Below are 14,060 nucleotides of genomic sequence, written 5' to 3' on the forward strand. Positions count from 1 at the left end.
GAAAAATTAAGACCAAAAACTACACAGTAAAATAATACAAAAATATAAAAGCATTAAAACCGCAATATAACAATGCAACCAGAATAAAACCTAGCAGCAATGCAGAGAGTTAAACTACAGATTTAAAACAGCAAAGCTAAAAGTCTAGAAAGCTAAAATGCCTGGGAGAATAAAAAGGTCTTCACCTGGCGGTGGAAAGAATACAATGTAGGTGCCAGGCGAACCTCTCTAGGGAGCTCATTCCACAGCCAGGGGGCCACAGCAGAAAAGGCCCTCCTCCTAGTAGCCCCCCGCCTCACTTCCTTTGGCAGGGGCTCACGGAGGAGGGCCGCTGACGATGATCTTAAGGTCCGGGCAGGCACATATGGGAGGAGGCAATCCTTCAGGTAGCCTGGCCCCAAGCCGTTAAGGGCTTTAAATGTTAACACCAGCACTTTGAAAGGGGGCCGGAAATGGGCTGGCAGCCAGTGCAGCAGGAAAAGGACTGGCGTAATAGGAGCTCGCTGGCCAGTCCCTGTTAACAGTCTTGCTGCCCTGTTTTGGACCAGCTGAAGTTTCCGGACCGTTTTCAAAGGCAGCCCCACGTATAACGCACTGCAGTAATCCAGACGAGAAGTTATCGGAGCGTGGATAACTAGCTAGGCTCTCTCTGTCCAGAGAAGGGCGCGGTTGGTATACCAGCCTAGGCTGATAAAAAGTGCTCCATGCCACTGAGTCCACCTGTGCCTCAGGTGGCAGTTCTGGATCCAAGAGCACCCCCAAACGACGAACCTGATCCTCTAGGGGGACTGCAACCCTCTCCAGAGCACCTTGAACATCACCTAGCCGGGCAGACGAACCACCCACTAACAGTACCTCTGTCTCGTCTGGATTGAGTTTGTTTATTGGCCCTTATCCAGTCTGTTACCGTGCCCAGGCACTGATTCGGAACAGCCACTGCCTCACCTGGGTTCGATGAGAAAGAGTGGTAGAGCTGGGCATCATCCGCATATTGATGGCACCTCAGCCCACACCTCTGGATAACCTCCCCCAGCGGTTTCATGTAGATGTTGAACAGCATGGGGGATAAAATGGCATAGTTGCCATGGCACAGAGCAATAATCCCCCAGCACCGCCTTCTGGAATCGGCCATCCAAGCAGGAGTGGAACCACTGCAGTGTGGTGCCTCCAACTGCCAGCCCAGACAGCCTATCCAGAAGGATACCATGGCCGATGGTACCGAAAGCCACTGAGAGGTCCAGGAGAATCAACAGGGTCGCACTCCCCATGTCCCTCTCCTGGCAGAGGTCATCCCACAGGGCGACCAAGGCAGTTTCTGTTCCAAAGCCAGGCCTGAAGCCCGACTGAAATGGATCTAGATAATCCGTTTCATTCCACAGTGCCTGGAGCTGTCCCGCAACCACCCGCTTAAGCACCTTGCCCAGGAAGGGGGTGTTACAATGCTACATTGTAAATTCCTCTCAAGGAGGAATTTACAACCTCCTGGACCCAGCCAGACATCCCCTCCTTGTCTGATGTAAGAAGCCACGAAGGGCAAGTGTCGAGCACACAGGTGGTCGACCGGACTGGGCCAAGCACCTTGTCCGCATCCTCGGGCCTCAGTAACTGAAACTCAGCCAATAGAGCTGGACTGGATGGTGCTTTGGACACCTCTACCAGTGGAACTGCAGTAATTGTGGTGTCCAATTCATGGCGAATCTGAGAGACTTTATCTTAGAAGTGCCGCGCAAACTCGTCACAGCGTGCCACCGAGGGTTCCACCGTCTCTCTCCCTGGCCCAGGATGTAACAGGCCGTGAACCACTCGGAAAAGCTCCGCTGGACGACACTGAGAAGATGCAATGTGTGTGGAAAAGAACTGTCTCTTTGCCACCCTCACCGCCAGAGAGCAGGCTCGATAGTGGGCTCTTAGCTGTGTTTGGTCAGACTCAGCACGAATTTTCCTCCACCTGCGTTCCAGCTGCCTCCCCTCTTGCTTCGTTGCCCTCAGCTCAGGCGTATACCAAGGAGCCGGCCGGGCTCCACTCAGAGGGAGAGGGTGCTTGGGCGTGATCGTGTCAACCGCCCGAGTCATCTCTGCATTCCACGGAGCGACCTGGGCTTCAGCAGGAGCACCAGCCATACCAGCAGGAAACCCCCCAGAGCCCTCTGGAATCCATCGGAATCCATCAGCCTCCAGGGGCGGACCGTTTTAATAGGTCCCCCACCGTTGCGGAGGGGGAAGGCCGCCAGGAGTCTAAACCTCATCAGGAAGTGATCTCACCATGACAAAGGGATGGATGTTAATTCCTCCACTTTCAGATCACCATCCTCCTGCCCAGTTGAGGAAACCAGATCAAGCGTGTGTCCTTTTACTTGCGTTGGGCCGATGACATGCTGGGACAGCCCCATGGTTGTCATGGCGGCCATGAAGTCCTGAGCCGCCCCAGATACAGCAGCCTCGGCATGGAAATTGAGATCCCCCAGGACCATCATCCTGGGGGTCCTCCACACCAAGTCCGAGACCACCTCCGTCGGCTCAGGCAGGGAGTCTGACGGGCAGTGGGGTGGGCGGTACACCAACAGAGTCCCTAATCTGTCCCGGGTACCCAACACAAGGTACAAACACTCAAGATCTGCACTCCAATGAGCAGGAAGCCTGGAGAGGGAGACTGAATTCCTATAGACCACGGCAACCCCCCCTGCCCGACCCTCCAGTCGGTGTTGGTGCTGCACCGAGTACCCAGGAGGGCACAGCTGGGAGAGAGTGACCCCTCCCAGTTCCGCCACCCAGGTCTCAGTAATACATGCCACGTCAGCCCCCTCATCCTCAATCAAATCATGGATGAGGGAGATTTTAGTTTGGGCCGACCTGGCATTCAGCAGCAGCACCACCGGACCCGAGGGCAGACTGGTAAGGCTGCCAGGAGCCATCAGGTTGGGGGAAGAACCGGAAGAGGGGACAGCTGTAAGGTGTCCAGCCCCTCTTCTCCTCAGCTGGCCTGTTGGTCCCCCAGCGCCATACCTCCCCCTGCCCGTGACCACAGTTATGGTGGCACCTCCCCGACCCCCTGAGTTGCTCGAAGGACTTCCCAGGCACATATTAAAATGCTAAGACGTAAAACATCAAACAGTATAAAATATGTAAAAGAGAACAGCAGCTAAAAAGGAGCAGGCAGAATCTGTGTTTGCCCCTTTCTTTCTGGTCTTTAACGCTGCTGCCCTCTGCTGCTATTTGCTGCTGGTATCTCTGGCTGCTGATGTCTCTGGAGGCGGTGGGTAGAACTTAATATGCTCCTCCATGCGTCTCCAAGTATGATGCTAAGTGGGCACTTAGTGTCGCATTTGGCATGATGCCGAGGCGCTGCCTCTGGCAGCCCTGCCTAAGTACCTATTTGTTTCGCAGGGGCAGAAACAGGCTCAGGGTCCACCTGGTGCAGCTCATTCTCCTTCCAATATTCCATGGTATGCAATAGGAACTGTGGACTGCTTTCTAACAAAACAGATTAAAGGGCAATGTATATTGAATTTGACACTGCCTAACTTTTGCGGATTTTATAATGATACTATGTTGCATACTGGGACTACCTTGGTATCATTTTACAATAAAGAGTGGGATCTAAAAACAATGTTATAAAAAAAATCAGCCATCCTCAACATGGTTGTCCTGCAGATGTGTTGGGACTATGGTGGCTGGGCATGATGCGAGTTGAAGTCCAACACATCTGGAGGGCATCAGGTTGGGGAAGGCTGTGTAGGTAAGTGATGTCTGGTACTATCCTCCAGATTGAAGCCATGTTTACTGCCTATGCCTGTATGAGCCCAAGTATTAAGGTCAGAGCCCCTATGCCCCGGTCCCCCAGCAAGAGCCATAATGCTGGTGGCTACTAGGCATACAGCTTTGGTGGCCCCACACCTTTGGAACTCCCTCCCTCCCGAGGGAGGTATGTATGGCCTCATCATTGCTGGCTTTTAAACAACAGCAAAAACCTTGAAGGCACATTTATTCCAGCCTGCATTTGCTGCTTAAAAATCTTTAGCTGCTGTTGCATGTGTGTTTAATGGTAATTGTATGCTAATGTTTTTGTAATATCTTAAGCTGCCTTGTGAGGGCAGAGCACCCTGAAAGGTAAATTAAAAGTCTTTGAAATAAACGAACTGTGGTGTTCAGGTAGAAACCCAAAGGAGCCTCACATGCACCTCTAAAGGTAATAGAGGACTCCAGTACTGGGCTATTGCAATGGACTCTGTCAACGACAGGACTCTGGCCCCAAAAGAAGACAGACCTCTCACCCTGAATGCCTTAGGTCTGGCTTTGAAAGCAGAGAAGTGGTATTGCTCCACTGCACCTGCATGAAGTATGTTAAAAACTGAGCTCTCCATCTACCGCTGTCAAGGGCTCCTTGGAGGCCTCTCTCAGTCTAATCCAGTAGCCAAGTCCAGACACAGACAAAGGGATTCTTTTCAAAGCTTTATTCTTCTTTTACAACTTAACAGCTCTACTGCTAGCAACTAGCTATGAGCAGCAGAGTACCTATGCCCTACGTTGGAACAGTTGGTCCCCATTTGAAGGAGAATCACTGGCAGACCCTGAACTTATGGGCTAAGGAGAGTCCCTCCCCTTTTCCCTTGGATCCTCTGGGCGCAACCGTTGTTTGCGCGCCAACCGGGCACTACGCCTCCTTTCTGCGCCCTCCATTTGGCACCACTCCCTGCGTTGGCGTCGCGCGTCCAGCAAGTCTGCTTCCCGTGCTCTGTCACTCCCAGGACTGCTATCTATGCCAGAAATGCCAGTGGGAGGAATCTCTGCCAGCTGTTGGCCCTGGGAAGGATGAGTGCGCCCCTCTCCCAGGAGCGGCTGCTCTTCCTCAGAATCAGAACTACTCTGGGCTTCTATGGGCTCAGTGTCCACCCTGACAACCACCCTGACAGTGCTACAGCAATTATTGGGTGGTTTTAAAATATACTAAATAGCACTGGTTATGATGATGAGCCACATCACATCTATTAACTTAACTCCTTTATTGGTTAAAAAAAGTTTCACTTTTTTTTAAAACTTGTAGCAGTACAAAAATATTTTTCTTTGAATTACAATGCATTTCTGGAAATCACATTAGTGGAAGGAGGCAATTCACCAACCTTCATGCAATAAATTTAGTTGTGGCAAAGGGAACTGTTAATACAGACAGTGGTACCAGTTGGGGCTCTTAAATCCAAATAAAGACAGGTGCCCTTTGGCATTACAGTAACAGAATGGAAACAACTCAACTGGATTGTCAAATGTGACATGTAACAGGTGGGTGCACTAGTCAGTAGCTTCCACTTAAGTAAGGAGATAGCGCAAGGCAGTTGCAGTGGTGCATGGCATCCCTCATGTAAGTTATAAGGTACATTGTTAAGATGGTAAAAAGATTGCACAAGAAAATGTACACTTTCAGGGGGTGTTAGAAGGATTGGCGATTGAGATCACAAAGCGTTTTGATTCTTGTTGAGTTAGCCGGGGGGGGGAGACAAGAAGAAGCAGATCTTGGCACAAAACCGTTCTTTCCAAAAAGGCACAACCCACCAGAAGCCTCACCCGCACCGGCCCCCGCGGGTGAATGAGGACTGGACAGGGACATGGCTCACTCCAGAGGGGGACCAAAGTGGGAGAGGGATTCTGGCAAATTGTGCTGAAGAAGCAGACAGGGAAGATTGGCTGCAGGGGCTGTATATGTATATTTTCTTACTCATTTTTACAGGGAACTTCCCCCCCTAAACATTAAACTTTGCATGTTCTCAGGGTAACTGAGCCAACTGCAGCTAGCCACCACTGCAGCCACTCTTACAGGTTTGGTTTTGTCTGTTACTCTGCTTCTTGGATGGCAAATGAGGCATTTGGTGGTCACCAGATGGGTGTACATCTGAATCACTGGCATTTATATAAAGGGCTACTCCAGCCTTTCCCAACCTGGGGCCCTCCAGTTGTGTCATACTGCAACTCCCATCATTCCTGGATGATGGAAGTTGTGGTCCAACACATCTGAAGGACATCAGGGTTGGGGGAGGTGGAATTAGATCATTTGGGCTGACGGTATCCATGCTTGGGGAGCCTTCCAATAATGGGGGTGGTGTTAGTTTGAAGCTTGGAGGATGCCCTTGGTACAAAAACCAACTCATGCAACTGAGCATCTCCCCACCCCCCACCACAAAATAAGTGAACTGCCCACTGAAGGTTTTGCTTATTTGACATAAATCACAGGTCAGCACCATTATGAAGATGGTGGTTCATGCAAAAGCCCTGTTTGCCCATGCTTGCCCTGTTCTCCCCAGAAAGAAAATCGTCAGCCAAGACAACACAGAGAATACAGATTAGAAAAAAAGAAAGGGTCTCCAGTTGGCGTATCCAGCCAGTGAGTGAGGATGGCAACCCATCTGGGCAGCTCATCTGTGCACCCCTCGCCCCACTCACAGAAGCTTAAAATGCACAGATTAGTCCGTCTTGTTGTCATCATCTGTTACACTCTGCCCATTCACTGCTGGTGAGTCATAGGGCCCCTTGCAGAGGTCTCCAAAGTTGTGGCTAGTGGCAGGAGAAATGATGTCCGGACTGGTGTCACAGGACTCTGTGCTCTGCTCCGAGGTACCAATGGTTGTGGTGGTACTTTTGGGGATTGGGTCAAAGTCATCATCTTCCAGAATGGGAGATTCATGAATATCTGGAAAGGGGAAAGAGAGAGAGAGAGAGGGGGGATTTATTGCAGAATGGAGCAGGCTGGAAAGGGTGAGGGATGCGCCCACCTCACTCTGGCTTTTGGACCAGATTGCAAATGGAATGAAGGCATTTGCTAGAACTTGGTCTTAACCCCAGTTCATAACGTGTGGAAGGAATAAAGCTAGCCTACCTTACAGGACAGTTGTAAAGGTTAATGAGATCATGCATGTGAAGCAGTTCAAGTGCTCAGGAAAAGCACAATTCAAAAACTATAACTGGACTCAAATGCTGGACTTGATATATTTAATTTTGAAACTGCCTATGTTGTCCTCTGAAAGGAATATTTCCAAGGTGGCTTATGAGAGTTAAAACCATGAAATGAACAATAAAAGCAAACCAAGAGAGCAGATGATTAAAAGTAGCGCTAAAATTGTTTTTAGATATATGTTGTCTGTGTGTTGTGCTGTCTGTTTCTATGTTTTTATGTAAATGGTTTTGCAGTTTGCATAATGTATTTTAAATGGTTTCTCATCTTTGTGAACCACACCCAGAGAGCTTTGGCTATTGGGCAGTATAGAAATGTAATAAATGACATGAATTAATGGAAACTAACAGTAGAAAATTTAAAGGCCTGAGAAATGAAAGAGGTCTTTGCCTGGTGCTGAAAAGACATCAGAGTTGGAACCAGGCAAACATCTCTGGAAAGAACACTCCACATAACAGCAGCTGTGCTGGATCAGACCAAAGGCCTGTGAAGTCCAGCATTCTGTTCACACAGTGGTCAACCAATTGCCTGTGGGAAACCCACAAGCAGTACAGGAGTGCAACAGCACCCTCCCACCCATATTCCCCAGCATGCATAGGCATACTGCCTCTGATAATGGAGGTAGCATAGAGGCATCAGGACTAGTAGCCACTGATAGCCTTCTCCTCCAGGAATATGTCCACCCCCCTTTTAAAGCCATCCAAGTTGGTGGCCATCACTACATCCTGTGGTAGCGAAATCCGTAGCCTGACTCTGCACTGTGTGAAGATGCCCTTCCTCTTGTCTGTCCTGAACCTCCCACAAACCAGCTTCATCGGAGGACCCCGCTGGGTTCTAGCATTACGAGAGAGGGAAAAAATGTCTCCCTCTCCACTTTCTCCACACCAGGCATCACTTTATATCCCCCTTTGAGTGTCTCTTTTCTAAGCTAAAAAGGCCAAAATATTGTAGGAGGTGGGTTCCCAACCTTCTCTCATGTTCTGGCATGACCAAGGAAGAGAACCAAGGCCAGGGACATGTGAATGAAGGGTTGGGACTGTGCAGAGGCCTTTTTTGGCTGAGGAGCAGGATAAAAATACTCCAAATAAAAAAAGAAATGATTGTTATTGAGGTAACATCATCATCATCATCATCTATTTGTAGCATTTATATACTGCGCCACATCTAAACAGATTACAGAGTGGTGAACAATAAAAGATAACATGATAAAAACAAAATAAATAAAACGCAATATTAAAGATTGTTATTTTTAAAAACAGTACCAATAAAAACCATGGCTGGTCAGTATAGGAAGGTTTTCTAAAATAAGGATGTTTTCAGGAAGCACCGGAAACAACACAGTGTCGGTGCAGTGTAATTATTATTACACCCTATAATAGTGAAATGAATAATAATGATTATTATTTTTGAGGTGAGGTTCTGTCTTGAAAGCCAGGGTCATTAAGCAGTCGTCAAAAGTATAACCAGAGAGAGAGAGGGTGTGTTCAAGATGGGCATACTTACTGCTAAATGCCTCTGGATACTGTTTTGCTAGCTTCCCTTTCAGCGCCCTGCAAGAACCAAAAAGAAAGATGCTTAAGAGAGCTTACCACAGATACTGCTGCAGAGTAGGGGGAAATGGGAGTTAACAACTATTAAAAAATACAGGGCGGGGGGTGATACCTGAATGTACAAATGTTCCACAGAAAAGACCAGCAACAGGACACCACCGAGTCTTGCAGCTCCACACCGGCTGGTTGGCAACCCACCTGATCCTCCGGAAGATGCTATCCAGGTCTTTCTTCATCTCCACCAACATCCGGGTGTGCTGGAGGAAGCGCTCGTTCATCTGATGCATGCGGATGCCCGACAGGTTATTGAAGTTGAGGAGCATCTCGTTGGTTTTCTCAAATCGGTCCAGCCTGGAGAGGAAGACAAATGGATCAACCCGGTTTGTTATTTACTTCCTTCAAAGATTTTGGACCCACTTTTGAAAAAAAAGAATTCTTTCTTTTCTCTTTTTTTTTTTCTTCTCCTTTTCCTTCTTTTGCTAATCCTTCCTTTTTTCTTTTTCTTAGAATATTGTAATGTTGGAAACTGAAGATTCTGATTATATTGTTGGTAGTGTTTATTTCATTTATAAAAATAAAATAAAAATAGATTAAAAAATATTTTGGACCCACTTTTCAGGGTGCACTGCCTTCATGTGGCAGCTTACAACATTACAAAAACATGAACGTACCAATTACATTCTTTAATTTATCTGAAGTAGTTTTATGTCACCCCTCAGCCAAAAGAGGCTTCCAGAGCAGGTTACATATAATTTATTTACAACATTCATATACCGCTCCACATCTAAACAGATTCTGGAGCGATGAACAAGAGATAAAATGAACAAAATATTTTAAAATAACATCTATGTGAAGCCGCGGGGGGCGATCATCGGGAGGTTTGGGCTGCGGGCGGTGTCATCAACGTGCGGCTGACACGCAGCTCTACCCCTCGTTCAAATCCTCACCAGGGCTGGCCGTGGAATCCCTGTCCGAATGTCTGGAGACGGTGAGCGGCTGGGTGGGGAGGAACAAGCTGAAGCTGAACCCTGACAAGACCGAGGTGCTTTTGGTGGGAGACAAGGGGAGGTCGACCTGGGGTTGAGTGGGGTGCGGCTACCCTTGGAAGACCAGGGGGTCATTTTGGACTCCCAGCTGGCCATGGAGGCTCGGCTGTCAGCCGGGAGCCCGACAGCGCCGTACCAACTCTATCTGGTAGGGCGCCTGCGCCCCTACCTTCCTGGCCATCTGCTCCCGTCGGTGGTACATGCCCTGGCCTCCTCTCGTCTAGACTACTGTAGCGCGCTCTATGTGGGGTTACCCTTGAAGACGGTTTGGAAGCTGCAGCTGGTGCAGAACGCGACGGCTCGCCTGAGTAAAGGCAGCCGCCGGTGAGATCACATCACTCTGGTGCTGAAGTTACCAGTTGTTTTCCAGGCCAAATTCAAGGTGTTGGTTTTGACCTTTAAAACCCTACATGGTTCCAGCCCAGCCTACCTCAAGGAGCGCCTCCGGCAACACCACACAGGCCGCTCAACGAGATCAGCCTTGGATGGCCTTCTCTCTGTCCCATCAGCCAGGACAGCTGGGCTGGTGGGGACAAGGGAGAGGGTCTTCTCTGTGGTGGCCCCCACTGTGTGGAACTCCCTCCCTAGGGAACTCCGCCATGCCCCCTCTTTAAGGAGCTTCCAACATGCATTAAAAACGTGGTTGTTCAGGCAGGCAGGCATTTGGGGTGGGTTAGGGTATTTTTAGAAATACTATGTTTTAATGTGGAATTTTACTGTTTTAAACTGTTTGTACTGCTGTACATCACCCAGAGTGACCAGTCAGATGGGCGATTAATAAATTCAATAAAGAAATAAATTAATTAAAATATTTATTTATTTGTTTATTTCTATACCACCCAATAGCTGAAGCTCTCTGGGTGGTAGAAGAAGAAACATGATATAAAGATTAAGATTATTCTTTTAAAAACAGAGTGCCAATAAAACCGAGGCTGGTTAACCAAGGCAGGCTTCTTGGAAAAGAGCTGTTTTCAGGAGGCACCAAAAACAACCCAGTATTGGTGCCATATAATCAATTAAACAAAACAGTCCCTGCCCCTGCAGGCTTACAATCTAAAAAGAAAAGGAAAGGGGAGGGGAGGGGAGGGAAAAGTGTGGTATACTGGCGAGAGTGCTGGACTGGGAGCCGGGAGCTCCGGGTTCGAGTCCCCACTCGGCCATGAAAGCTCACTGGGTGACTTTGGGCCAGTCACAGACTCTCAGCCCAACCTACCTCACAAGGCTGTTGTTGTGAGGATAAAATGGAGAGGAGGAGGATAATGTAAGCCGCCTTGGGTTCCTTGCAAGAGGAAAAAAGGCGGGATATAGATGTAGTAAGTAAGTAAGTAAGTAAATAAATAAATATAATTCTTTCATCAGGATTGATGGAATGGTTCTGCTGCTTCCCTTCTCAACTCTTTCTGTAGAGCCTGCTGGAATGGCTGCGATTCAACACACACAGAAACAGCTAGTGATACTTAGGGTGCAATCCTATGGTTGCACCCTTGATGACTGTAGGCACCCAAACCCAGAGGATTACAAGCATCCTCTGCAGGGCAGGAGGAGTGGCAGAAGCGATCTTTGCCTCCCTCCTTCTGCTCTGCATTTTTTGCTTGCCCATCTGGCCTCTCCTGTCTTCTCCCCTCCCAGCCCACTGAAACACCCCCTTCTCTGAAGTCAGGTTCCTGGTTCTTTCCACGCAGGCTGCGAGGGTTTGTGTGTGTGCGTGCGTGTCTCAGAGCTCCGATTCCCAGCTCTGAGGTCATAGTGCTGTCTCTGACCTTGGACTGGGGAACCTGAAATATCCTATGGCCCCTCAGATGCTGTCTAGAGGCCACAGGATTGCTCCCTTAAGCACCAAAAACAGACTGGAATAAAGTCTGAATCTTCAGGGTGGTTGTTTTTTTAAGACAGCAGCAATGAGGCTGTACGTATCTCCCTGTGGATGGAGTTCTGAAGATGTGGTGATTAAAGTCTGCTTTATATGGGTTGCCTGCCTCTCCAGGCCTGACCAATTTGAGGTTTGGGACCACATGATCTGAAGGACTGCCTAAACCTGGCACTCCTCACCACCACTGCCACCTCATCTCACACCACTGGACACACTGATTGAGGCAGATGGGAATTGGCATACAACAGGTCGCCCAACCCTGCTCAGAGTTTGCTTTTGAGTCAACAATGGCCAACCATTTTCAGCACCAACCCTGCACAAGGCTAAATCAACAGGGTGACGTTGCACCCTTGGAATTCAGTCAGGCATCTGGGAGCTTCCCCAGTGCTGGGTTGACCTGGATTCACAAATCACACAAAGCAACTGCAAAGAGCTCTTGGGAACAAGGCAGAGAGGCAGTCTAGTTCTGTGGCCAGTACCTGCTCTGGATGCAGAGATGGGAAGGGTAGTAATCAGTACTGGGCTTGATGGACAAATGGTTTGACCTGATATAAGCCAGCTTCCTATGAGGTATCCGTGGGCAGCTTTTGCTGTGTTGTGTTTGCAAGCAAGCAGAAGCCAAGGAAGCTAGGTCTTCTGCCTCCTGCCATCAGCCAGAGGACCGGGGGCCACTAAGATGCTGCCCCCCACCTGCTTCTGAGGAATAATATCAAGCTAAAGGGGAGACCAACCTGGCCCTATCCATCAGCTAGAGAGTGAGCAGTTGCAGGGAGCTCACTTCCCCCTCCCTGCCAGAAGAAACTCTTGGCTCTGACTGACACTTGCCCTGCTGGGATGGCAGAAGGAAGGGGGAAGAATGTTCTAGACCCTTCCACCAGCCAAAGGAACAAGAGTCACTAATTGCTATTGAAGCAGAAATACCAGCAAGGGTATACCAGCCTGGCCCAAAATGCATTTCAATGCCCACTTAGTGCTCACCCCTTTGTTCTGGCCTTGAAAAACTGATCTCCCTCCTCTTCCTTTTCCCTCCACTCCCCTTTCCTTGAGTGTCTTGTCATTTAATTTATAAGCCCAATGGCTGGGCCTGCCCCTGCCTCCTCTTTTTTAATTGATACGAACCACTTTGGGAGACAATAATTGTCTGAAAAGCAGGATAAAAAAAGGAAGCAAATAAAATAATAAATAAATTAGGGGAAGAGGTCCATTTTAAGAAGCTTTCGGATAAGTTCATGCCTGTTGGTTCCATGATTGGTAGGGTAAACTGAAATCAACAAAAGGGGCAGCTGGTGCTCATCCTGGGTCCTGTTCCTCACCAGATGGGAGCACCAAGGGGCAGGGAAAGGCAAAGCAGGGAGTCAGGAAGATGGAGATGTGAAGCCAGAATGAGGTGTGGGGGGGTGTCTCCTGGCTCTGAATTATTAGCTAGCAAAGGCAGAGAGCCAGTGAAGGAAGGAGAGAAACCACTGCCAGGATAGGCAATAGGATAGAGCTGTGAGGATAGAGGATAGGATAGGATAGAGCTGTGAGAAAGGCTTGCACCACTCACATGTTCTTCTGAGCCAGGATGATGGCGTTCACATCCTCTGAGTTCACCATGCTGAGCACTCGGCCACAGAAGACACTTGAGGCCATGGGCTCCATCATAGACAGGGCCTGCAGCCTGACAACGAGGTAGAAATAAGGATGAAGAAAATATAAGAGGGCTCCCTACACCAACTCCGGGGAAATACATTGTTTCATGTTCAGTTGGGGAAAACACTGGAGAAGGCTATGTGCAAATGCCGCCTGGAGATCCTCATGGGTGAGAGGTAGAAATGCCTTATCCTGGGAGGGGCCCATCCTGCATGCCATGACAACTATCCCCTTTCTTCAGCCCACCACATGCTGTAAGTTGAGGACCCGCATGGAGGAACCGCATGGCCCCTCCCCCACAACCAGCAAAGCAGTTTGTCCCCTTCAAACAAGCTGAGGTGCCCCCCCGCCCAATGATAAGGCCCACCCATTACAAGATAATGTGCAGGCCCCCCAAAGGCCCCTCCCCCAAGCCGTCTGTTCTCCCCTTAAAAATCATCCCCACCCCAAACGCGCCCCTCCCCAATACCAAAGCCCCACCCAGAGACCTCCACCCACCAACACCACAAGGCTCCTCCCAGAACATCCCCCTCCCCATCCGGACAGGACCCCAACCGTTACCACAGGTTTCACACCCCCAAACAGGCAGGGCCCCACCCACTAAGAGAGGGCCCGCCCCCTGACAGGTGAAGCCCCGCCGCCTGCTGCCCGAAGGCCCCGCCCTACCTGAGTGAGCCTTTCTAGCCAACGGCTCACATGCCGGGTTCGAGAGGGGAGTGCGATCGCGGGCGGAGCTGAGAGTGAGGAGAGGGGCTAGGGAACTAGCAACACCTGCCTGGCTCACCCCCGCCTACGAGTGCTGCCTCCGCCTGCCATAGACACATACCAGCTGCTCACGTCCGGGTTGGGGCGGGGTCACGCGCGGCGCGACGTCTTGCGTCATGCCGGCGCTGTCCGTGCGTGCTTGAGGCAGGTTTCCCTGAAAACGCAGTCGCCTTCCACCGCCCTTCCTCTGCTTTGAACCGGGGAAGAGTGTTCAGCTAGCCACGGCCCCTTCTTCTCCCTGGTCGCTCCGTGCGCTGCGA

General features: G+C 49.7%; 1 protein-coding gene across 1 annotated transcript; it reads right to left on the reverse strand.

Moving 5' to 3' along the window:
- Positions 1-4,454: 4,454 nt before the first annotated feature.
- Positions 4,455-13,858, reverse strand: LOC146333972 (kxDL motif-containing protein 1-like). The gene is made up of 5 exons (XM_084824892.1): positions 13,702-13,858; positions 12,950-13,063; positions 8,686-8,838; positions 8,441-8,487; positions 4,455-6,676 (listed from the first exon to the last, which is right to left on the reverse strand). Exons 2-5 carry the CDS (start codon positions 13,045-13,047, stop codon positions 6,450-6,452), a joined length of 525 nt encoding a protein of 174 aa, XP_084681018.1. The 5' UTR covers positions 13,048-13,063; positions 13,702-13,858; the 3' UTR covers positions 4,455-6,449.
- Positions 13,859-14,060: the final 202 nt, after the last annotated feature.

Source organism: Heloderma suspectum, chromosome W, assembly GCF_057233095.1.
Source record: "Heloderma suspectum isolate Gila_16-S chromosome W, 16-S_ref, whole genome shotgun sequence".
In the NCBI taxonomy this organism is placed as follows: domain Eukaryota; kingdom Metazoa; phylum Chordata; class Lepidosauria; order Squamata; family Helodermatidae; genus Heloderma; species Heloderma suspectum.

Bases quoted from the DNA above. Each gene is read 5' to 3' on its own strand.
- LOC146333972 (XM_084824892.1), bottom strand. From the start codon at position 13,047: ATGATGGAGCCCATGGCCTCAAGTGTCTTCTGTGGCCGAGTGCTCAGC. The intron at 8,839-12,949 runs GTGAGTGGTGCA...CTTCCTCTCCAG, and splicing joins ATCCTGGCTCAGAAGAACAT to GCTGGACCGATTTGAGAAAA. The intron at 8,488-8,685 runs GTGGGTTGCCAA...TGGTTCTTGCAG, and splicing joins AGCATCTTCCGGAGGATCAG to GGCGCTGAAAGGGAAGCTAG.